The 26893-nt window shown below is 48.9% G+C and overlaps 1 protein-coding gene across 1 annotated transcript in view; it reads left to right on the top strand.

Annotated features, from left to right (window-relative positions):
- LOC129842329 (nuclear pore membrane glycoprotein 210-like) overlaps positions 1-26893 on the top strand; it is a 148949-nt gene that overhangs the window by 101778 nt on the left and 20278 nt on the right. The window contains exons 30-38 of the mRNA XM_055910832.1: positions 11432-11606; positions 11761-11936; positions 14759-14979; positions 18457-18593; positions 18678-18801; positions 18883-19035; positions 19146-19429; positions 19551-19752; positions 25617-25765. Of these exons, the coding sequence (XP_055766807.1) occupies positions 11432-11606; positions 11761-11936; positions 14759-14979; positions 18457-18593; positions 18678-18801; positions 18883-19035; positions 19146-19429; positions 19551-19752; positions 25617-25765 (1621 nt within the window). The remainder of the gene's footprint in view (positions 1-11431; positions 11607-11760; positions 11937-14758; positions 14980-18456; positions 18594-18677; positions 18802-18882; positions 19036-19145; positions 19430-19550; positions 19753-25616; positions 25766-26893) is intronic.

Genomic DNA, 26893 nt, shown 5'->3' with positions numbered 1-26893 from the left:
TTCAGGTCTCTCCAGAGATGTTCGATGGGGTCACGTACGGGCTCTGGCTGGGTCACTCAAGGACATTCAAAGACTTGTCCCATAGCCACTCCTACATTGTCTTGGCTTTGTGCATAGGGTCGTTGTCCTGCAGATCCGGAAGAAGATTGGAGGGGGGAAACCCAGCTATTGTTTGGCTGATTGTGTGTCACTTCCTCTTGAACTTGCAGATGTGTTGCTGTGCGTTTTGTTGCCAACCTTACTTTGCTAGCTGACAACTTTACGTTTTTTCCTTTTTCCTTTTTAATTACCGTTTATATTTTTTGTTTTTCCCTCACAACTTTTTTCCCTCATTCAACTTTTTCACTCCGGACGCTTTATCTGGACATGGTTCGTCAGCACCTTCAACAGCCGAAGCTAAGTAGTAACATTAACATGATGCCTTCTAATTGCAGTCGCTGTACTCATAATATACAGGAGAACGATCGCCTTATGGCGAGGATAGCTGTGCTGCAAGCCCAGCTTCAGACGCAATCATTAGGCAAGGGTAATTTCAGTGTAGGAAAGGATGAAACAGCGTCTGTGCCACCAGTAAGTACAGATAGTAGTATAAATCCCCCCCGCACAGTCCCCGCAGCCGGACAACTTTCTCATGGCTTCTGGAGGGAAATGCTGTAGGAATGCTCAACTGGTGTCGCTCATTCAGCCGACAGAAACTTTCAACCGGTTTTTCCCATTAAGTAGCGAGTCGGAGTCTGAGGCCGAGTCTTCTCTTGTCTCTACTCCTCCCGTTACGGGGTCTGAGACGCCAAAGCTTCCAACCATTAGCTCTGACAAATTGAAAACCCTAGTCATTGGCGACTCCATTACCCGCAGTATTAGACTTAAAACGAATCACCCAGCGATCATACACTGTTTACCAGGGGGCAGGGCTACCGACGTTAAGGCTAATCTGAAGATGGTGCTGGCTAAAGCTAAAACTGGCGAGTGTAGAGAGTATAGAGATATTGTTATCCACGTCGGCACCAACGATGTTAGGATGAAACAGTCAGAGGTCACCAAGCGCAACATAGCTTCAGCGTGTAAATCAGCTAGAAAGATGTGTCGGCATCGAGTAATTGTCTCTGTCCCCCTCCCAGTTAGGGGGAGTGATGAGCTCTACAGCAGAGTCTCACAACTCAATCACTGGTTGAAAACTGTTTTCTGCCCCTCCCAAAAGATAGAATTTGTAGATAATTGGCCCTCTTTCTGGGACTCACCCACAAACAGGACCAAGCCTGACCTGCTGAGGAGTGACGGACTCCATCCTAGCTGGAGGGGTGCTCTCATCTTATCTACCAACATAGATAGGGCTCTAACTCCTTTAGCCCCACAATGAAATAGGGTGCAGGCCAGGCAGCAGGCTGTTAGCCAACCTGCCAGCTTAGTGGAGTCTGCCAATAGCACAGTCAGTGTAGTCAGCTCAGCCATACCCATACCCATTGAGACTGTGTCTGTGCCTCGACCTAGGTTGGACAAAACTAAACATGGCGGTGTTCGCCTTAAATCTCACTACGATAAAGACCTCCTCCATTCCTGCCATTATTGAAAGAGATCGTGATACCTCACATCTCAAAATAGGGCTACTTAATGTTAGATCCCTCACTTCAAAGGCAGTTATAGTCAATGAACTAATCACTGATCATAATCTTGATGTGATTGGCCTGACTGAAACATGCCTTAAGCCTGATGAATTTACTGTGTTAAATGAGGCCTCACCTCCTGGTTACACTAGTGACCATATCCCCCGTGCATCCTGCAAAGGCGGAGGTGTTGCTAACATTTACGATAGCAAATTTCAATTTTCAACAAAAAAAATGACGTTTTCGTCTTTTGAGATTCTAGTCATGAAATCTATGCAGCCTACTCAATCACTTTTTATAGCTACTGTTTACAGGCCTCCTGGGCCATATACAGCGTTCCTCACTGAGTTCCCTGAATTCCTATCAGACCTTGTGGTCATAGCAGATAATATTCAAATTTTTGGTGATTTTAATATTCACATGGAAAAGTCCACAGACCCACTCCAAAAGGCTTTTGGAGCCATCATCGACACAGTGGGTTTTGTCCAACATGTCTCTGGACCTACTCACTGCCACAGTCATACTCTGGACCTAGTTTTGTCCCATGGAATAAATGTTGTAGATCTTAATGTTTTTCCTCATAATCCTGGACTATCGGACCACCATTTTATTACGTTTGAAATCGCAACAAATAATCTGCTCAGACCCCAACCAAGGAGCATCTAAAGTCGTGCTATAAATTCTCTGTCTCGAATACTACCGAAAGTGACTCCCCTTCCCGTTCGGGTGGCGCTCGGCGGTCGTCATCGCCGGTCTATTGGCTGCCACCGATCCCTTTTTCCTTTTCGTTTATGTCTGTCTAATTGTTTTCACCTGTTTCTTGTTGGGGTTTTGGGAGGTGTACTATTTAGGTTAGTTTCGCCCGCTAGTGTTTGTGCGGGCTTATTTTGTGTGTTCATGTTACGTCGGGAGTGGATTATTTGATTGTGGGTTTTTCGCTGTCCAGCTTATTTTAAACAGTGGTCTGTGGGTTGTGTTTGCGCCTGTGTTTTGGCGTCACCCTTTTTGTACCTGTTCCTGTTTTCGTTGTGGACATTAAAGCGTTTTGTTCCCGTAAAACTTTTGCTCTCTCTGCGTCTGACTCTACACCCATCATTCACCTGACGTTACAGAAGCCCGCACCCAACTGATGGAGTCAGCAGGAGCAGCGACCACCCCTCTCCCCACGATGGAGGAGAGAGTCCTGCATCATACGTCCATCCTACATCGCATTGGTTCGGCAATGGATCAGATGATGGAGAGGATGGATCGTTGGGAGAGGAGTGGTCTCCCTACTACCCCACCTACCCTCCCACCAGCAACATTACCATCTCCTCCAGCGGGAGCCGGTGCCAGCGTCCTGTGCATCACGCCTCCGAGGGAGTACGATGGAGCAGCGGCCGGGTGCCAGGGATTTCTACTCCAACTTGATCTCTACCTGGCCACCATTCGGCCTGCTCCCTCGGACGAGGAGAGCGTGAGTGTCCTCGTTTCCTGCCTGTCGGGTAGGGCCCTGGAGTGGGCCAACGCCGTATGGAATGGACCCGACTCAGCGAGGGGTCACTACCTGGAGTTCACCCGCCGTTTCCGGGCTATGTTTGATCATCCCCCGGATGGCCGAGCGGCGGGTGAGAGGTTGTTCCATCTCCGGCAGGGGACGAGGAGCGTGCAGGATTTTGCGCTGGATTTCCGTACTTTGGCTGCTGGAGCAGGGTGGAACGACAGGGCCCTGATAGACCACTACAGGTGTAGCCTAACGGAGGACGTCCGCAGAGAGCTGGCTTGTCGGGACGCTACGCTCAGCTTGGATGAGCTGATCGACATGTCAATCTGGCTAGACCATCTGCTGGCTGCTCGCGGACGTTCTGAGAGGGTCCTGTCAGTTCCACCTCCTGCCCCCCCCGCTCCCATTCCTATGGAGCTAGGAGGGGCTGCGTCTAGGGAGACCGGAGGAGGAGGCTCCTCCTGTACCCATTGTGGCCGGAGAGGGCACACTTCCGGTCGGTGCCCATCTGGGAGTCGAGAGGGCAGGCAGAATACTCCTCGGTCACCTCAGGTGAGTCAGCACCACACTCTCCCAGAGCTTCCTGTTGGTCACATGTTTTTGTTAATCTATTTTCTAAGGTTTTTCCCATCTCTCCAGCATAAGGCGCTAGTCGATTCAGGCGCAGCGGGGAATTTTATTGATCGCGGACTCGCTCAGAGGTTGAGGATTCCGCTCGTTAAGGTAGACCCCCCTTTCCCCGTGCACTCCTTAGATAGTCGACCAATTAGGGTCAGGGCTGGTCAGCGAGGCCACGATAGCTCTGGATATGATGACGCAGGGAAATCATAAGGAGCGGATTAGTCTGTTCCTTATTGATTCACCTGCGTTTCCGGTGGTGTTAGGGATTCCCTGGCTGGCTATTCACAATCCTACGATTTCGTGGAGACAGGGAGCTCTCCAGGGGTGGTCTGATGAGTGTTCAGGCAGGTGTTTAGGAGTTTCCATCGGTGCGACAACGGTGGAGAGTCCAGACCAGGTTTCCACCGTGCGCATTCCTGCTGAGTATGCCGATTTGGCTATCGCCTTCAGTAAGAGGAAGGCGACCCTATTACCTCCCCATCGACAGGGGGATTGCGTGATAAACCTCCAGGTAAACGCTGCACTTCCCAGGAGTCACGTGTATCCGTTGTCCCAGGAGGAGACGTTGGCTATGGAGACATACATTACGGAGGCTCTGGGACAGGGGTACATTCGGCCCTCCATGTCACCCTCCTCCTCGAGTTTCTTTTTTGTGAAGAAAAAGGAGGGTGGTTTACGTCCGTGTATTGATTATCGAGGTCTAAATTCCATCACTGTGGGTTTTAGTTACCCACTACCTCTCATCGCTACGGCGGTGGAATCATTTCACGGGGCACGATTCTTCACAAAATTGGACCTCAGGAGCGCATATAATCTGGTGCGTATTCGGGAGGGAGATGAGTGGAAAACCGCGTTTAGTACCACATCTGGCCATTATGAGTACCTCGTCATGCCGTACGGGTTGAAGAATGCTCCAGCCATCTTTCAATCCTTCGTTGATGAGATTCTCAGAGACCTGCACGGACAGGGTGTAGTGGTGTATATTGACGACATCTTGATCTACTCCGCTACACGCGCCGAGCATGTGTCTCTGGTGCGCAAGGTTCTTGGGCGACTGCTGGAGCATGACCTGTACGTGAAGGCAGAGAAATGTGAGTTTTCCAAACGAGCCGTTTCCTTCCTGGGTTATCGCATTTCCACCTCGGGGATGGTAATGGAGGATGACCGCGTAAAAGCTGTGCGTAATTGGCCGACCCCGACCACGGTAAAGGAGGTGCAGCGGTTCTTAGGGTTTGCCAATTACTACCGGAGGTTTACCCGGGGTTTTGGTCAGGTGGCGGCCCCTATTGCCTCACTGCTGAAGGGGGGCCCGGTGCGCTTGCAGTGGTCCGCAGAGGCGGAGAGAGCTTTCTGTCGTTTGAAGGCGCTGTTCACCGACGCGCCAGTGTTGGCGCATCCTGACCCCTCTTTGGCGTTCATAGTTGAGGTGGACGCATCCGAGGCTGGGGTCGGGGCTGTGCTCTCCCAGCGCTCGGGTACGCCACCGAAGCTCCGCCCCTGTGCCTTTTTTTCGAAGAAGCTCGGGCCAGCGGAGCTGAATTATGATGTGGGGGATAGGGAGTTGTTGGCCATGGTCAAGGCTCTGAAGGTGTGGAGACACTGGCTTCAGGGGGCTAAGCACCCTTTTCTCATCTGGACCGACCACCAGAATCTGGAGTATATCCGATCAGCTAGGAGACTGAATCCTTGTCAGGCAAGGTGGGCCATGTACTTTACCCGATTTCGTTTTACGATTTCGTATCGACCAGGTTCCCTCAATACTAAGGCCGACGCGCTCTCCCGACTATACGACACTGATGACCGGTCCATCGATCCTACTCCCATCATTCCGGCGGCTAAGCTGATAGCACCGGTAGTATGGGAGGTGGACGCGGACATCGAGCGGGCACTAAGGGTGGAACCTGCGCCTCCACAGTGCCCGGAGGGTCGTAGGTATGTGCCGCTCGCTGTTCGTGATCAATTGATTCGATGGGCTCATAGTCTACCCTCGTCAGGTTTACCCGGGTATTTCAAGGACAGTGCGAAGTCTTAGAGGGAAGTACTGGTGGCCTACCTTGGTGAGAGACGTGCGATTCTATGTCTCCTCCTGTTCGGTGTGCGCCCAGAGTAAGGCTCCTAGACATTTGCCACGAGGGAAATTACAACCCCTCCCCGTTCCACAACGGCCGTGGTCCCATCTATCGGTGGATTTTCTTACTGATCTTCCCTTGTCTCAGGGGAACACCACGATCCTGGTCGTTGTGGATCGGTTCTCAAAGTCCTGCCGTCTTATCCCGTTGCCCGGTCTCCCTACGGCCCTGCAGACTGCGGAGGCACTATTTACCCATGTCTTCCGGCACTACGGGGTGCCCGAGGATATCGTTTCTGATCGGGGTCCCCAGTTCACGTCCAGAGTATGGAAGGCGTTTATGGAACATCTGGGGGTCTCGGTCAGCCTGACCTCGGGGTATCACCCGGAGAGTAATGGGCAGGTGGAGAGAGTGAACCAGGAGGTGGGTAGGTTTCTGCGGTCGTATTGCCAGGACCGGCCAGGGGAGTGGTCAAGATACATCCCCTGGGCAGAGATTGCCCAGAACTCACTAAGCCACTCCTCTACCAACATGTCACCATTTGAGTGTGTGTTGGGGTACCAGCCAGTTCTGGCACCATGGCATCAGAGCCAGACCGAAGCTCCTGCGGTGGAGGAGTGGGTGCAGCGCTCTAAGGAGACCTGGAGAGCCGTCCAGGAGTCTTTGCGTCAGGCGAGTGGACGGCAGAAGAAGAGCGCTGACCGTCACCGCAGTGAGGCCCCCGTGTTTGCACCGGGGGACAGGGTCTGGCTCTCGACCCGAAACCTGCCCCTCCGCCTGCCCTGCCGGAAGCTGGGTCCGCAGTGTGTAGGGCCATTTAAAGTCCTGAGGAGAATAAACGAGGTGTGTTATCGATTGTTACTTCCTTCGTATTATCGTATTAACCCCTCGTTTCATGTGTCTCTCCTCAGGCCGGTGGTAGCTGGTCCCATGCAGGAAGGTGAGGTTCCGGAGGTCCCTCCGCCCCCTCTGGACATAGAGGGGTCCCCGGCGTACACGATAAGGTCCATACTGGACTCCAGACGCCGGGTGAGGGGCCTGCAGTACCTCGTGGACTGAGAGGGGTACGGGCCGGAGGAGAGGTGCTGGGTCCCGGTGGGGGATATATTGGATCCAAATCTACTAAGGGAATTCCATCGCCTCCATCCGGATCGCCCTGCACCTCGCCCCCGGGGTCGTCCCCGAGGCCGGTGTCGGCGCGCTGCGGCGGCCGCGCGTCAGGAGGGGGGTACTGTCACGAATACTACCGAAGGTGACTCCCCTTCCCGTTCGGGTGGCGCTCGGCGGTCGTCGTCGCCGGTCTACTAGCTGCCACCGATCCCTTTTTCCTTTTCGTTTATGTCTGTCTAATTGTTTTCACCTGTTTCTTGTTGGGGTTTTGGGAGGTGTACTATTTAGGTTAGTTTCGCCCGCTAGTGTTTGTGCGGGCTTATTTTGTGTGTTCATGTTACGTCGGGAGTGGATTATTTGATTGTGGGTTTTTCGCTGTCCAGCTTATTTTAAACAGTGGTCTGTGGGTTGTGTTTGCGCCTGTGTTTTGGCGTCACCCTTTTTGTACCTGCTCCTGTTTTCGCTGTGGACATTAAAGCGTTTTGTTCCCGTAAAACTTTGGCTCTCTCTGCGCCTGACTCTACACCCATCATTCACCTGACGTTACATTCTCAGACAACACAAAGATTCCTTGATGCCCTTCCAGACTCCTTCTGCCTACCCAAGGACGTCAGAGGACAAAAATCAGTTAACCACCTAACTGAGGAACTCAATTTAACCTTGCGCAATACCCTAGATGCAGTTGCACCCATACAAACTAAAAACATTACAAACATTTGTCATAAGAAACTAGGTCCCTGGTATACAGAAAATACCCGAGCTCTGAAGCAAGCTTCCAGAAAATTGGAACGGAAATGGCACCACACCAAAATGGAAGTCTTCCGACTAGCTTGGAAAGACAGTACCGTGCCGTATCGAAGAGCCCTCACTGCTGCTCGATCATCCTACTTTTCCAACTTAATTGAGGAAAATAAGAACAATGCAAAATTTATTTTTGATACTGTCGCAAAGCTAACTAAAAAGCATCATTCCCCAAGAGAGGATGGCTTTCACTTCAGCAGTAATAAATTCATGAACTTCTTTGAGGAAAATATCATGATCATTAGAAAGCAAATTACGGACTCCTCTTTAAATCTGCGTATTCCTCCAAAGCTCAGCTGTCCTGAGTCTGCACAACTCTGCCAGGACCTAGGATCAAGAGAGACACGTAAGTGTTTTAGTACTATATCTCTTGACACAATGATGAAAATAATCATGGCCTCTAAACCTTCAAGCTGCATACTGGATCCTATTCCAACTAAACTACTGAAAGAGCTGCTTCATGTGCTTGGCCCTCCTATGTTGAACATAATAAACGTCTCTCTATCCACCGGATGTGTGCCAAACTCACTAAAAGGGGCAGTAATAAAGCCGCTCTTGAAAAAGCCAAACCTTGACCCAGAAAATATAAAAAACTATCGGCCTATATCGAATCTTCCATTCCTCTCAAAAAAAATGAAAAAGCTGTTACGCAGCAACTCACTGCCTTCCTGAAGACAAACAATGTATACGAAATGCTTCAGTCTGGTTTTAGACCCCATCATAGCACTGAGACTGCACTTGTGAAGGTGGTAAATGACCTTTTAATGGCGTCAGACCGAGGCTCTGCATCTGTCCTCGTGCTACTAGACCTTAGTGCTGCCTTTGATACCATCGATCACCACATTCTTTTGGAGAGATTGGAAACCCAAATTGGTCTACACGGACAAGTTCTGGCCTGATTTAGATCTTATCTGTCGAAAAGATATCAGTTTGTCTCTGTGAATGGTTTGTCCTCTGACAAATCAACTGTACATTTCGGTGTTCCTCAAGGTTCCGTTTTAGGACCACTATTGTTTTCACTATATATTTTACCTCTTGGGGATGTCATTCGAAAACATAATGTTAACTTTCACTGCTATGCGGATGACACACAGCTGTACATTTCAATGAAACATGGTGAAGCCCCAGAATTGCCATCGCTAGAAGCGTGTGTTTCAGACATAAGGAAGTGGATGGCTGCAAACTTTATACTTTTAAACTCGGACAAAACAGAGATGCTTGTTCTAGGTCCCAAGAAACAAAGAGATCTTCTGTTGAATCTGACAATTAATCTTGATGGTTGTAAAGTCGTCTCAAATAAAACTGAAGGACCTCGGCGTTACTCTGGACCCTGATCTCTCTTTTGACGAACATATCAAGACTGTTTCAAGGACAGCTTTTTTCCATCTACGTAACATTGCAAAAATCTGAAATTTTCTGTACAAAAACTATGCAGAAAAATGAATCCATGCTTTTGTTACTTCTAGGTTAGACTACTGCAATGCTCTACTTTCCGGCTACCCGGATAAAGCACTAAATAAACTTCAGTTAGTGCTAAATACGGCTGCTAGAATCCTGACTAGAACCAAAGAAATGTATCATATTACTCCAGTGCTAGCTTCCCTACACTGGCTTCCTGTTAAGGCAAGGGCAGATTTCAAGGTTTTACTGTTAACCTACAAAGCGTTACATGGGCTTGCTCCTACCTATCTTTCCGAGTTGGTCCTGCCGTACATACCTACACGTACGCTACGGTCACAAGACGCAGGCCTCCTAATTGTCCCTAGAATTTCTAAGCAAACAGCTGGAGGCAGGGCTTTCTCCTATAGATCTCAATTTTTATGGAATGGTCTGCCTACCCATGTGAGAGACGCAGACTCGGTCTCAACCTTTAAGTCTTTACTGAAGACTTATCTCTTCAGTAGGTCATATGATTGAGTGTAGTCTGGCCCAGGAGTGTGAAGGTGAACGGAAAGGCTCTGGAGCAACGAACTGCCCTTACTGTCTGCCTGGCCGGTTCCCCTCTCTCTACTGGGATTCTCTGCCTCTAACCCTATTACAGGGGCTGAGTCACTGGCTTACTGGTGCTCTTTCATGCCGTCCCTAGAAGGGGTGCGTCACTTGAGTGGGTTGAGTCACTGACGTGATCTTCCTGTCTGGGTTGGTGCCCCCCCCTTGGTTTGTGCCGTGGCGGAGATCTTTGTGGGCTATACTCGGCCTTGTCTCAGGATTGTAAGTTGGTGGTTGAAGATATCCCTCTAGTGGTGCGGGGGCTGTGCTTTGGCAAAGTGGGTGAGGTTATATCCTTCCTGTTTGGCCCTGTCCGGGGGTATCATCGGATGGGGCCACAGTGTCTCCTGACCCGTCCTGTCTCAGCTTCCAGTATTTATGCTGCAGTAGTTTATGTGTCGGGGGGCTAGGGTCAGTTTGTTATATCTGGAGTACTTCTCCTGTCTTATCCGGTGTCCTGTGTGAATTTAAGTATGCTCTCTCTAATTCTCTCCTTCTCTCTTTCTTTCTCTCTCTCGGAGGACCTGAGCCCTAGGACCATGCGTCAGGACTACCGGGCATGATGACTCCTTGCTGTTCCCAGTCCACCTGGCCTTGCTGCTGTTCCAGTTTCAACTGTTCTGCCTGCGGCTATGGAACCCTGACCTGTCCACCGGACGTGCTACCTGTCCCAGACCTGCTGTTTTCAACTCTCTAGAGACCGCAGGAGCGGTAGAGATACTCTTAATGATCGGCTATGAAAAGCCAACTGACATTTACTCATGAGGTGCTGACTTGCTACACCCTCGATTACTGTGATTATTATTATTTGGCCATGCTGGTCATTTATGAACATTTGAACATCTTGGCCATGTTCTGTTATAATCTCCACCCGGCACAGCCAGAAGAGGACTGCCACCCCTCATAGCCTGGTTCCTCTCCAGGTTTCTTCCTAGGTTTTGGCCTTTCTAGGGAGTTTCTGCTTCTACACCTGCATTGCTTGCTGTTTGGGGTTTTAGGCTGGGTTTCCGTACAGCACTTCAAGATATTAGCTGATGTACGAAGGGCTATATAAATAAATTTGATTTGATTTGATTTGGAAGGTGAACCGCTCTAGAGCAGGTTTTCATCAAGGATCTCTCTGTACTTTGCTCCGTTCATCTTTCCCTAGATCCTGACTAGTCTCCCAGTCCCTGCCACGGAAAAACATCCCCACAGCATGATGCTGCCACCACCATGCTTTACCGTATGGATGGTGCCAGGTTTCCTCCAGGCGTGATGCTTGGCATTCAGGCAAAAGAGTTCAATCTTGGTTTCATCAGACCAGAGAATCTTGTTTCTCATGATCTGATAGTCCTTTGGGAGCCTTTTGGCAAACTCCAAGTGGGCTGTTATGTACCATTTACTGAGGAATGGCTTCCATTTGGCCGCTCTACCATAAAGGCCTGATTGCTGGAGTGCTGCAGAGATGGTTGTCCTTCTGGAATGTTTTCCCATCTCCACAGAGGAACAATGGAGCTCTGTCAGAGTGACCATCGGGTTCTTGGTCACCTCCCTGATCAACTTTAGAATAAGGCTCTTATTGGCAGACTCAACAGCCTTGGTTTCTCAAATGATTGCCTTGCTTGGTTCACCAACTACTTCTCCAATAGAGAAATCGGAGGGCCTGTTGTCTGGACCTCTGGCAGTCTCTATGGGTGTGTGTGTGTGTGTGTGTGTGTGTGTGTTTATGTCTGTACTCATGTCTGTAGTCATGCATGTGTGATTGTGTGTTTCAGAGACACTATCTGTCCTGTGCGGTACGCCCTTTGTCAGTGTGTGAAAGGGGAGGGTCTTGTAACGGTGGACAGCCAGGGAGTTCTGAGGGCGGGGCCTGACACGGGATCCGCCCTGCTGGAGGTCATCGCCATGGAGACCTGTGGGGTCAACCAGACCCTGCTCATCAGCGTCCGGGTAAGTTGGTCACTTGTGTCATTCGATGGGATCCATTCCAAAGTAGACCTGGTGAGAAACTCAGCATCCACAGTTGACCCTAACTGGGACTGGGTCATCACTATCTGACCATGCTGGGGAGTACAAAAGTGTATTTGTGTGTTGTGTCTGCCAGGTGTCTCCAGTGTGGTTTGTCAGGCTGTTCAGTGTGTCCAGCCTGTACAGTGTTGGAGGGGGAGGCCTGCCTGCCTTTCCCCTGGGCTGGACCATCAGAGTCAGGGCTCTCTGCTACGACAACCTGGGACAACAGTTCAACGCCCATGACACCCTCACACACATTACCACCAACAGGTAACACACACCCTCACACACATTACCATCAACAGGTAACACACACCCTCACACACATTACCACCAACAGGTAACACACACACTCTCACATTACCACCAACAGGTAACACACACACTCTCACATTACCACCGACAGGTAACACACACCCTCACACACATTACCACCAACAGGTAACACACACACTCTCACATTACCATCAACAGGTAACACACACACTCTCACATTACCATCAACAGGTAACACACACACTCTCACATTACCACCCACTGGTAACACACACACTCTCACATTACCACCAACAGGTAACACACACACTCTCACATTACCACCAACAGGTAACACACACACTCTCACATTACCATCAACAGGTAACACACACACTCTCACATTACCACCGACAGGTAACACACACACTCTCACATTACCACCGACAGGTAACATACACACTCACATTACCACCAACAGGTAACACACACTCTCACATTACCACCAACAGGTAACACACACACTCTCACATTACCATCAACAGTTAACACACACACTCTCACATTACCACCAACAGGTAACACACACACTCTCACATTACCACCGACAGGTAACACACACACACTAACATTACCACCGACAGGTAACACAAACACTATCACATTACCACCAACAGGTAACACACACACTCTCACATTACCACCAACAGGTAACACACACACTCTCACATTACCATCAACAGGTAACACACACACTCTCACATTACCACCAACAGGTAACACACACTCTCACATTACCATCAACAGCTAACACACACACTCTCACATTACCACCAACAGGTAACACACACACTCTCACATTACCACCAACAGGTAACACACACACTCTCACATTACCACCAACAGGTAATACACACACTCTCACATTACCACCAACAGGTAACACACACACTCTCACATTACCATCAACAGGTAACACACACACTCTCACATTACCATCAACAGGTAACACACACTCTCACATTACCACCAACAGGTAACACACACTCTCACATTACCACCGACAGGTAACACACGCACTCTCACATTACCACCGACAGGTAACACACGCACTCTCACATTACCACCGACAGGTAACACACACACTCTCACATTACCACCAACAGGTAACACACACACTCTCACATTACCACCAACAGGTAATACACACACTCTCACATTACCACCAACAGGTAACACACACACTCTCACATTACCATCAACAGGTAACACACACACTCTCACATTACCACCAACAGGTAACACACACTCTCACATTACCATCAACAGGTAACACACACACTCTCACATTACCACCCACTGGTAACACACACACTCTCACATTACCACCAACAGGTAACACACACACTCTCACATTACCATCAACAGGTAACACACACTCTCACATTACCACCGACAGGTAACACACGCACTCTCACATTACCACCGACAGGTAACACACGCACTCTCACATTACCACCGACAGGTAACACACGCACTCTCACATTACCACCGACAGGTAACACACGCACTCTCACATTACCACCGACAGGTACCACACACACTCTCACATTACCACCAACAGGTACCACACACACTCTCACATTACCACCAACAGGTAACACACACACTCTCACATTACCACCAACAGGTAACACACACACTCTCACATTACCACCAATAGGTAACACACACACTCTCACATTACCACCAACAGGTAACACACACACTCTCACATTACCATCAACAGGTAACACGCGCACTCTCACATTACCACCGACAGGTAACACACGCACTCTCACATTACCACCGACAGGTAACACACGCACTCTCACATTACCACCGACAGGTAACACACGCACTCTCACATTACCACCGACAGGTAACACACGCACTCTCACATTACCACCGACAGGTACCACACACACTCTCACATTACCACCAACAGGTACCACACACACTCTCACATTACCACCAACAGGTAACACACACACTCTCACATTACCACCAATAGGTAACACACACACTCTCACATTACCACCAACAGGTAACACACACACTCTCACATTACCACCAACAGGTAACACACACTCTAACATTACCACCAACAGGTAACACACACACTCTCACATTACCACCAACAGGTAACACACACACTCTCACATTACCACCAACAGGTAACACACACACTCTCACATTACCACCAACAGGTAACACACACACTCTCACATTACCACCAACAGGTAACACACACACTCTCACATTACCACCAACAGGTAACTCACACACTCTCACATTACCACCAACAGGTAACACACACACTCTCACATTACCACCAACAGGTAACACACACACTCTCACATTTCCACCAACAGGTAACACACACACTCTCACATTTCCACCAACAGGTAACACACACAGTATATAGTCAAATCTCTCTCTTTCTCTCTGTCTGGTTTATTTTTCTTCAAGCTGGGATTCCTCATGGTCAAACTGCCACGTCCGTTTGGGAAACAAAGATATTACTGCCACCAACCAACACTGTTTCTCCTCTCAGACATCACTGCCTGCGTGATAGAACAGCACAATATATACAGATCATTTTTTACCATGCGGATGGAGTCCGCTCCCCTCTGTTTCTCCTCCGTTTCTCCTCTGTTTCTTCTCTGTTTCAACAGCAAGACAAAAACCATAACAAAGGTGCTCAGGGCTGTAGCGTTGTAGCGTTGTTTCCCCTAATGTGGATTCCATCTTTAAACACTCTTTCTTCTCTCTCTCTCTCTCTCTCTCTCTCTCAGGGATGACTTGGTGCAGGTGACTCCAGACTCAGACAGTCATTCCTTTGTGGTCCAGACAGTGTCTGGGGGTTTGACAGTCCTAGGGGTGCAGGCAGACCCCACCAACCCCTCCCTGAGTGACTACACCCCCCTCCCTGTCCTCCCCGCCATCTCTGCCCCCCCACACACACTCAGGCCCGGAGACACACTCTGCTTCAACACCCCCCTGACAGGACCGCACGGTGAGACACACACACACACACACTGTGGCCAGTACTGTAGATTGGGGAAGTCAGTTGTACAACTGAATGCATTCACCTGAAATGCGTCTTCCGTATTTAACCCCTCTGAATCAGAGAGGTGCGGGGGGGCTGCCATAATCGACGTCCACGTCATCGGGGCCCAGGGAGCACTTGTTGTTGGAGGTTACTAGCTCTTAACCGCTAGGTTACCTGCCACCTAGACACACCCACACTCTCTCAAAGAATCATAACTGAGAAGGAGGAGATAAGTGATGCTTTTAATCATCATTTTAAACAGTGGTTTAATTGACCCTGGTCAGTCAATCGACTGCTCTTCACTCTGCCAGCCTCTAGCTGACTTGACGGTTAACACGTCAACTTCTAGTGAAACTTTGTTTTCATTTCAGCAATTTACTATCTGTGATGTGCTAGATGTCTTGCTTAAGATTCATGTAAAAAGAAACATCAAAAACTGGGGCTGATATGTTTGTTGCTGCAGCTCTCTGCCCCCTGATTGCTGAATCATTAACCCATATTTTAACCTGAAGATTATATCTGGTATTCCCAAGGTTTGGAAGGTGGCTCATGTACTCCCCCTTCACAAAGTGGTGACCTAAATAATGATTGATCTATTTCTTAACTTTCTTGCCTAGCTAAAATATTAGAATTCTTGATTAATTCTCAGCTAAGATCGTTCTTATCTTTGAAATGTAGTCTAAAAGTACATCAGTCGGGTTTTAGACCAGGTCATAGCATCTCTGCTCCATCCCTGGTTATAAATGTGGTTAACTGTCTGGATAAAAGTACATCAGTCGGGTTTTAGACCAGGTCATAGCATCTCTGCTCCATCCCTGGTTATAAATGTGGTTAACTGTCTGGATAAAAGTACATCAGTCGGGTTTTAGACCAGGTCATAGCATCTCTGCTCCATCCCTGGTTATAAATGTGGTTAATTGTATGGATAAAAGTACATCAGTCGGGTTTTAGACCAGGTCATAGCATCTCTGCTCCATCCCTGGTTATAAATGTGGTTAATTGTATGGATAAAAGTACATCAGTCGGGTTTTAGACCAGGTCATAGCATCTCTGCTCCATCCCTGGTTATAAATGTGGTTAATTGTATGGATAAAAGTACATCAGTCGGGTTTTAGACCAGGTCATAGCATCTCTGCTCCATCCCTGGTTATAAATGTGGTTAATTGTATGGATAAAAGTACATCAGTCGGGTTTTAGACCAGGTCATAGCATCTCTGCTCCATCCCTGGTTATAAATGTGGTTAATTGTATGGATAAAAGTACATCAGTCGGGTTTTAGACCAGGTCATAGCATCTCTGCTCCATCCCTGGTTATAAATGTGGTTAATTGTATGGATAAAAGTACATCAGTCGGGTTTTAGACCAGGTCATAGCATCTCTGCTCCATCCCTGGTTATAAATGTGGTTAATTGTATGGATAAAAGTACATCAGTCGGGTTTTAGACCAGGTCATAGCATCTCTGCTCCATCCCTGGTTATAAATGTGGTTAATTGTATGGATAAAAGTACATCAGTCGGGTTTTAGACCAGGTCATAGCATCTCTGCTCCATCCCTGGTTATAAATGTGGTTAATTGTATGGATAAAAGTACATCAGTCGGGTTTTAGACCAGGTCATAGCATCTCTGCTCCATCCCTGGTTATAAATGTGGTTAATTGTATGGATAAAAGTACATCAGTCGGGTTTTAGACCAGGTCATAGCATCTCTGCTCCATCCCTGGTTATAAATGTGGTTAATTGTATGGATAAAAGTACATCAGTCGGGTTTTAGACCAGGTCATAGCATCTCTGCTCCATCCCTGGTTATAAATGTGGTTAATTGTATGGATAAAAGTACATCAGTCGGGTTTTAGACCAGGTCATAGCATCTCTGCTCCATCCCTGGTTATAAATGTGGTTAATTGTATGGATAAAAGTACATCAGTCGGGTTTTAGACCAGGTCATAGCATCTCTGCTCCATCCCTGGTTATAAATGTGGTTAATTGTATGGATAAAAGTACATCAGTCGGGTTTTAGACCAGGTCATAGCATCTCTGCTCCATCCCTGGTTATAAATGTGGTTAATTGTATGGATAAAAGTACATCAGTCGGGTTTTAGACCAGGTCATAGCATCTCTGCTCCATCCCTGGTTATAAATGTGGTTAATTGTATGGATAAAAGGCAACGTTGTGCTGCCCTCTTCATTGACCTGTCAAAGGCCTTCCATACTGTTGATCACTCACTGCTCATTCAGAAGCTGGCCTCAATTGCCCTGGACCAGGCTGCATGTAACTGGTGTGAAAATTACTTGACAGATGTGTGTCTACTGATGGTGTTAAATCAGGTTTCCTGGATACTACGAAAGGTGTCCCGCAAGGGTTAATTTTGGGTCCTGTACTTTTGACTGTTTACATTAACAATATCAACTTGTCTGTAAAAATGTTTAACCTGCAATTGTATGCTGATAATACTGTTGTGTATGCTAACTACAGTCTGCCTTTATTGTATTACAGAAACACTTTATTGACCTGAAATTAGTATTGAATGCAGGTGAAACTAAGTACATGTTGTTATCTAGAGCGCATAAATATAACTTTGATTTAAGCATATGTACTTTGGATGGTGTCCATATTGATTGTGTCCCTGCTTACAAGCATCTGGGAATCTGGATAGATGAAAAGCTGTCTTTTAAAAAGCATATTGACGAGTTAGTTAAGATGTTGTGAATAAAAATGGGCTTCTATAGAAATAGGTCCTGCCTCTCGATAAATAGTAGAGGGCAGATTAGTCAGTCAACGTTCCTATCAGTCCTAGACTATGGCGACATCATCTATATGAATGCAGCTGCTACTTCATTAACGCAGCTAGATGCAGTTTATCACAGCGCACTGTGCTTTATTACCGTTGACAGCTTTAGCACTCTTCACTGCATTTTCTACCAGTATGTTGGTTGGCCCTCTTTGATGTCACTCACGTAGGTTGATACATTGCTATGTTTTCATTTATAAAGCCTTTTTACAAAAAGTCCCACTGTACCGAACATCTTTACTGAACTTATGACATAGGAGTTACCACACCTGGTCTCAGGGATGGTTAACTCTGGAAATTAGTCCTTTTGTCTCTTATGAGTTAGGTAAATTAGCTTTTAGTTTTTTTGCACCTTATTTGTGGAACAATCTTCAAAATGTTCAGAAATTTGATGTTTTGGTGCCTCTAGGCCAGTTCAGAATGCTGATTGAGGACCTTTTTACTGATGGAATGTCTTTGTTTTTCATGACCGTGATTTTATTTCTGCTTCCATTTTGTATTTTTGAAGTGTGTATTTTCTGTCATTTCTGTAATTCAGGGCTCATCTGTAAGAGACCTTGGTCTCAGTATGACTCCCTGATAAAAATGAAGGTTCAAAATAAAAGAAAACACACACATACTTAATTCCTCTCTCTCTCCCTCTCCGTCTCAGGCCAGCCAGGTCAGTGGAATGTGTCGTCTAGTCGTGTTCTGCAGATCGACCCAAAGACGGGAGCTGCTCTGGCAAAGCATTCTGGGACGGTAGTGGTCTACTACAGACTGGAAGATGGACAGCAGGCCCTCAGAGAGGTATAGTACAGCAGAGGGTTATCATAGAAATGAGGGGGTTGCCATGGAAATGAAAGGGCCACCATGGTAGTGTTTTGCCAACAGGTGAAGGTGGACTCTCCAGCCATCCCAGAACTTTCTCCTCAGGATGATCGTTTCCTCACCAACTGGCCTGACGCAGCTGACTACACGGTTCCTGTGGAGCTATACACCTCCCCCGTCAACACAGGTGAGTAGTAAATTGATACCTCTCTGCTCTCGCTCTCCTTACCTTGCTCCTCTTCTCCCACCTCCTCATCTCTTCCCCCAGCCCAGTGTTCCTTGTCCCAGAGGGAGGCCATAGAGAAGAAGCTGCAGCCAGAGGCAGAGTTACTGTGTTCCCTGCACTTCACCGCCCCCTACCTCCAGCTCAACACGCTGCAGGCTGTGATGGTCACCACGCCTCACTATGACCTCGACACAGGTACGACAGGGACACAGGACCTCTCTTCCCAATCCCATTGATAAAAATACCATGTCTCTAAAATAATACAGTAAATAATTATTCAACCAATTTTTGATTCTCTCCCTCAGGTGAATACAGCTGCAGAGTCTCTGTCCGTCCCCAGTCAGACTCCGTCCTCCATCTCCTCTCCTCCCTCTCTGTCTCCGTCTCTCTCTCAGCCTCTCTGCGGGGCCAGTCCCCCGTCCCTGTCCTCCCTCTCACTGCTCTGTCGCTACCTCTCTCCGGACGTTTGGTACAGTTGCCGTACCTGCCTGCGTTCCACTGCCCGGTGTCTTTCCTGGTGCTCTCTGCTCTGCAGCCCATGGCAGAGTTCTCTGTGATGGGCACCAAGGAGGTGCTCTCTGCCCTACGGGTGGGTCACATTAGGACTAACATTAAGCATTTACAGCCCCACAATACACAATGCTTACAGCTTTAAGACCTTGGCATAGACAGTGAATGCAATCCACATCTCCTCTCTGTGTTGCGTTCAGTTCCACTCTGACAGTACTGACGTGCTGCTATCTGAGCCCAGTCAATCAGACGGACATCTGGTGTTGTCTGTCTACATTTCCACTTCCTGGGTCAAAAGTCAGGCCCTGCCCCCTCCTGCCAACATCACCCTCTCCAGCCACCTGACCCCACAGACTCATGTCCTTACAGTTTACATCACGGTGGACAGCGAGGTGAAGATAGGTGAGGCGCAGACTCACACAGAGCCAAAACACAGCTAAACACGACAATGAAAACGTTCCTATACAACAGTGTTTCCCAAACTCGGTCCTGGGGCCCCTCTGGGTGCACGTTTTGGTTTTTGTCCTTCAAATCAAATGTTATTGGTCACATACACATAGTTAGCAGATGTTAATGTGAGTAGCGAAATGCTTGTGCTTCTAGTTCCGACAATGCAGTAATAACCAACGAGTAATCTAACCTAACAATTCCACAACTACTACCTTATACACACACAAGTGTAAAGGGATAAAGAATATGTACATAAAGATATATGAATGAGTGATGGTACAGAACGGCATAGGCAAGATGCAGTAGATGGTATCGAGTACAGTATATACATATACATTATATTAAGTGGTATTGTTTAAAGTGGCTAGTGATACATTTTTGATCAATTTCCATTATTAAAGTGAGCTGGAGTTGAGTCAATATGTTGGCAGCAGCCACTCAATGTTAGTGGTGGCTGTTTAACAGTCTGATGGCCTTGAGATAGAAGCTGTTTTTCAGTCTCTCGGTCCCTGCTTTGATGCACCTGTACTGACCGCGCCTTCTGGATGGTAGCGGGGTGAACAGGCCGTGGCTCGGGTGGTTGTTGTCCTTGATGATCTTTATGGCCTTCCTGTGACATCGGGTGGTGTAGGTGTCCTGGAGGGCATGTAGTTTGCCCCCAGTGATGCGTTGTGCAGACCTCACTACCCTCTGGAGAGCCTTACGGTTGTGGGCGGAGCAGTTGCCGTACCAGGCGGTGATACAGCCCGACAGGATGTGGGAAGTTTGTGAGTGCTTTTGGTGACAAGCCGAATTTCTTCAGCCTCCTGAGGTTGAAGAGGCGCTGCAGCGCATTCTTCACAACGCTGTCTGTGTGGGTGGACCAATTCAGTTTGTCCGTGATGTGTACGCCGAGGAACTTAAAACTTACTACCCTCTCCACTACTGTCCTGTTGATGTGGATAGGGGGGTGCTCCCTCTGCTGTTTCCTGAAGTCCACAATCATCTCCTTTGTTTTGTTGACGTTGAGTGTGAGGTTATTTTCCTGACACCACACTCCGAGGCCCCTCACCTCCTCCCTGTAGACCGTCTCGTCGTTGTTGGTAATCAAGCCTACCACTGTAGTGTCGTCTGCAAACTTGATGATTGAGTTGGAGGCATGCATGGCCACGCAGTCGTGGGTGAACAGGAAGTACAGTAGAGGGCTCAGAACGCACCCCCAGTGTTGAGGATCAGCGGGGTGGAGATGTTGTTACCTACCCTCACCACCTGGGGGCGGCCCGTCAGGAAGTCCAGTACCCAGTTGCACAGTGCGGGGTCGAGACCCAGGGTCTCGAGCTTGATGACGAGTTTGGAGGGTACTATGGTGTTAAATGCTGAGCTGTAGTCGATGAACAGCATTCTCACATAGGTATTCCTCTTGTCCAGATGGGTTAGGGCAGTGTGCAGTGTGGTTGCGATTGCGTCGTCTGTGGACCTATTGGTGCGGTAAACAAATTGGAGTGGGTCTAGGGTGTCAGGTAGGGTGGAGGTGATATGGTCCTTGACTAGTCTCTCAAAGCACTTCATGATGACGGAAGTCGTTTAGCTCAGTTACCTTAGCTTTCTTGGGAACAGGAATAATGGTGGCCCTCTTGAAGCATGTGGGAACAGTAGACTGGGATAAGGATGGATTGAATATGTCCGTAAACACACCAGCCAGCTGGTCTGCGCATGCTCTGAGGACGCGGCTGGGGATGCCGTCTGGGCCTGCAGCCTTGCGAGGGTTAACACGTTTAAATGTTTTACTCACGTCGGCTGCAGTGAAGGAGAGTCCGCAGGTTTTGGTAGCGGGCCGTGTCAGTGGCACTGTATTGTCCTCAAAGCGAGCAAAGAAGTTATTTAGTTTGTCTGGGAGCAAGACATCCTGGTCCGCGACGGGGCTGGTTTTCTTTTTGTAATCCGTGATTGACTGTAGATTGACTGTAGACCTTGCCCTGGTTAAAAGCAGTGGTTCGCGCTTTCAGTTTCGCGCGAATGCTGCCATCAATCCACGGTTTCTGGTTTGGGAATGTTTTAATAGTTGCTGTGGGTACGACATCTCCGATGCACTTTCTAATGAACTCGCTCACCGAATCAGCGTATTCGTCAATGTTGTTGTTGGACGCAATGCGGAACATATCCCAATCCACGTGATCGAAGCAGTCTTGAAGCGTGGAATCAGATTGGTCAGACCAGCGTTGAACAGACCTGAGCGCGTGAGCTTCTTTTTTAGTTTCTGTCTGTAGGCTGGAAGCAACAAAATGGAGTCGTGGTCAGCGTTTCCGAAAGGAGGGCGGGGGTGTCACGATCGTGTGGCGGATTGACGGACCAAAATGCAGCAGTTGGAAAATAAGCCATCTTCTTTTATTTACACCACGAAGATGAACACGACACAAAACTCTATACAAACTAACAAAACAACAAAACGACGGTGAAGCTACAAACGTTGTGCACATACATACAGGCTACAAACGTTCTACATAGACAACGCTAGACATATACACTCAACACAAAACCATATACTCCACCCCATAACCCCTTTACCAAATAAACACCCAAAACCAACAAAAACATAAACATAACCCATGTCACACCCTGACCTAACTAAAATAATAAAGAAAACCAATAATACTAAGGCCAGGGCGTGACATAACCCCCCCCTTGAGGCGCGAACTCCGGGCGCACCATACACAGTCTAGGGGAGGGTCTGGGTGGGCTTCCATCCACGGTGGCGGCTCCGGCTCTGGTCGCGGTCCCCACGTCACCACAGTACCTAAACACCTCCTAGGCTTCCTCCAAACGACCCCCCTCCACCTTAACCCCATTGCATTCAGAGGCAGTTCCGGACTAAGGGGCAGTACCAGGGTAAGAGGCAGTACCAGGGTCAGGGGCAGTACTAGGGTCAGGGACAGTACCAGGGTCAGGGGCAGCACCAGGGTAAGGGGCAGCACCAGGATAAGGGGCAGCTCCGGACTGAAGAATGGCAGCTCCGGACTGAGGGACTGCAGCTCCGGACTGAGGGACTGCAGCTCCGGACTGAGGGATGGCCCATGGCTGGCTGACGGATCTGGCTGCTCATGGCTAGCTGACGGATCTGGCTGCTCATGGCTAGCTGACGGATCTGGCTGCTCATGGCTAGCTGACGGATCTGGCTGCTCATGGCTAGCTGACGGATCTGGCTGCTCATGGCTAGCTGACGGATCTGGCTGCTCATGGCTGGCTGACGGATCTGGCTGCTCATGGCTGGCTGACGGATCTGGCTGCTCATGGCTAGCTGACGGATCTGGCTGCTCATGGCTAGCTGACGGATCTGGCTGCTCATGGCTAGCTGACGGATCTGGCTGCTCATGGCTAGCTGACGGATCTGGCTGCTCATGGCTAGCTGACGGATCTGGCTGCTCATGGCTAGCTGACGGATCTGGCTGCTCCTGTCTGGTTGGCGGCTCTGGCAGATCCTGTCTGGTTGGCGGCTCTGGCAGATCCTGTCTGGTTGGCGGCTCTGGCAGATCCTGTCTGGTTGGCGGCTCTGGCAGATCCTGTCTGGTTGGCGGCTCTGGCAGATCCTGTCTGGTTGGCGGCTCTGGCAGATCCTGTCTGGTTGGCGGCTCTGGCAGATCCTGTCTGGTTGGCGGCTCTGGCAGATCCTGTCTGACGGACGGCTCTAGCGGCTCCTGTCTGGCTGGCGGCTCTAGCGGCTCCTGTCTGGCGGACGGCTCAGTAGGCTCATGGCAGACGGGCGGCTTTGCAGGCTCATGGCAGACGGGCGGCTTTGCAGGCTCATTGCAGACGGATGGCTCAGATGGCGCTGGGGAGACGGATGGCTCAGATGGCGCTGGGGAGACGGATGGCTCAGATGGCGCTGGGGAGACGGATGGCTCAGATGGCGCTGGGGAGACGGATGGCTCAGATGGCGCTTGGCAGACGGGCAGTTCAGTCATCGCTGTGCAGACGGCAGACTCCTGCCGGCTGAGGCGCACTGTAGGCCTGGTGCGTGGTGCCGGGACTGGTGGCACCGGGCTGGGGACACGCATCTCAGGGCTAGTGCGGGGAGCAGGAACAGGGCATACTGGACCCTGGGGACGCACATTAGGCCTAGTGCGTGGGGCCGGAACTGGTGGTACCGGACTGGGGACACGCATCTCAGGGCTAATGCGGGGAGCAGGAACAGGGCATACTGGACCCTGGGGACGCACATTAGGCCTAGTGCGTGGGGCCGGAACTGGTGGTACCGGACTGGGGACACGCATCTCAGGGCTAATGCGGGGAGCAGCAACAGGACGCACAGGACTCTGGGTACACACAGGAGGCTTGGTGCGTAATTTAGGCACTGGTGGTAAAGGGCTGGAGACACGCACCATAAGGCTAGTGCGTGGAGGAGGCACTGGTTGTACTGGGCTGGGGACCGTCACAGGAGAGTTAGTACATAGGGCTAATATAGGAGGTGCAGGACTAGGGAGGCGTACAGGAGGCCTGGTTCGTGGGACTGTCCTTTCCAGACGGGTAGCACGCACATCAGGACGAGCATGGAGAGCTGACTCAGGTAACCTCACATCCCGCACACGCTCTGTCGGGCGGATCTTGTGCCTCACGCACCAACACAGCAGCTCCCTCATCTCACTCTCTTCCAACCTCCCCAATAAATCCTTAACAGTCTCTGCATCATTCCCATTGCTCCCCTCCAATCTCAGCCCGACTGGCTCAGGTTCCCTCTTAGAGGAAGCACGGGAAGTTGACGCAGTTCTCCCATCTGGACTCGCCACATTCCCCATGAGCCCCTCCCCAAGAAATTTTTGGGTATTACTCACGGGTCTCCAGCCTTGCTTCCGTGCTGCCTCCTCATATCGCCTCCTCTCGGCTTTCGCTGCCTCTAGCTCTTCACGAGGGAGGCGATATTCTCCAGGTTGAGCCCAAGGTCCCTTTCCTTCTAATTCGTCCTCCCATCTCCAGAAATCCTGTGTAGGTAGGTCCTGTTGCCGCCTTCCATGCCGCTTGGTCCTATGGTGGGTAATTCTGTCACGATCGTGTGGCGGATTGACGGACCAAAATGCAGCAGTTGGAAAATAAGCCATCTTCTTTTATTTACACCACGAAGATGAACACGACACAAAACTCTATACAAACTAACAAAACAACAAAACGACCGTGAAGCTACAAACGTTGTGCACATACATACAGGCTACAAACGTTCTACATAGACAACGCTAGACATATACACTCAACACAAAACCATATACTCCACCCCATAACCCCTTTACCAAATAAACACCCAAAACCAACATAAACATAAACATAACCCATGTCACACCCTGACCTAACTAAAATAATAAAGAAAACCAATAATACTAAGGCCAGGGCGTGACAGGGGGAGGGCCTTATATGCGTCGCGGAAGTTAGAATAACAATGATCCAAGGTTTTACCAGCCCTGGTTGCGCAATCGATATGCTGATAGATATTTAGGGAGTCTTGTTTTCAGATTAGCCTTGTTAAAATCCCCAGCTACAATGAATGCAGCCTCAGGATATGTGGTTTCCAGTTTACATAGAGTCAAATAAAGTTTGTTCAGGGCCATCGATGTGTCTGCTTGGGGGGGAATATATACGGCTGTGTTTATAATCCTAGCACTACACAGCTGATTCAAATATCCAACTCATCATCAAGCTTTGATTATTATTAGCGCTAAGACAAAAAACAAAACATTCACCCAGGGGGGGGGGGGGGGGGCAGGACAGAGTTTGGGAAACACTGATATAGCCCACTGACTCACCCCTGTATCCACACATCTGACCCTGTCTGAGTGTGTGTTCAGGTTCCACAGATCTGATTCGTCTACAATCTTCCTGGACTCAGCTCCTGGACTTCCATCTCATCCTGGTCTTTGCTGTGTTTGCAGTTATGGCCACTACTGCCACCTTATACATAGGTAACTATCTAACCACTATTCACCACCACCTTGTTCATAGGTTACTAACCACACCACCACAACCTTATTCATAGGTAACTAACCACACCACCACTACCTTGTTCATAGGTAACTAACCACACCACCACTACCTTATTCATAGGTAACTAACCACACCACCACTACCTTATTCATAGGTAACTAACCACACCACCACTACCTTATTCATAGGTAACTAACCACACCACCACTACCTTGTTCATAGGTAACTAACCACACCACCACTACCTTGTTCATAGGTAACTAACCACACCACCACAGCCTTGTTCATAGGTAACTAACCACACCACCACTACCTTGTTCATAGGTAACTAACCACACCACTACTACCTTGTTCATAGGTAACTAACCACACCACCACTACCTTATTCATAGGTAACTAACCACACCACCTTGTTCATAGGTAACTAACCACACCACCTTATTCATAGGTAACTAACCACACCACCACAACCTTGTTCATAGGTAACTAACCACACCACCTTGTTCATAGGTAACTAACCACACCACCACAACCTTATTCATAGGTAACTAACCACACCACCACAACCTTATTCATAGGTAAGTAACCACACCACCTTGTTCATAGGTAACTAACCACACCACCTTATTCATAGGTAACTAACCACACCACCACAACCTTATACATGAGTAACTAACCACACCACCACTACCTTATTCATAGGTAACTAACCACACCACCACAACCTTGTTCATAGGTAACTAACCACATCACCACTACCTTATTCATAGGTAACTAACCACACCACCACAACCTTATTCATAGGTAACTAACCACACTACCACAACCTTATTCATAGGTAACTAACCACACCACCTTGTTCATAGGTAACTAACCACACCACCTTATTCGTAGGTAACTAACCACACCACCACAACCTTGTTCATAGGTAACTAACCACACCACCACTACCTTATTCATAGGTAACTAACCACACCACCTTATTCATAGGTAACTAACCACACCACCACAACCTTGTTCATAGGTAACTAACCACACCACCACTACCTTATTCATAGGTAACTAACCACACCACCTTATTCATAGGTAACTAACCACACCACCACAACCTTGTTCATAGGTAACTAACCACACCACCACTACCTTGTTC

This window comes from Salvelinus fontinalis, unplaced genomic scaffold, assembly GCF_029448725.1.
Source record: "Salvelinus fontinalis isolate EN_2023a unplaced genomic scaffold, ASM2944872v1 scaffold_0033, whole genome shotgun sequence".
NCBI lineage: Eukaryota > Metazoa > Chordata > Actinopteri > Salmoniformes > Salmonidae > Salvelinus > Salvelinus fontinalis.
This window is presented reverse-complemented; position numbering and strand designations above follow the sequence as displayed.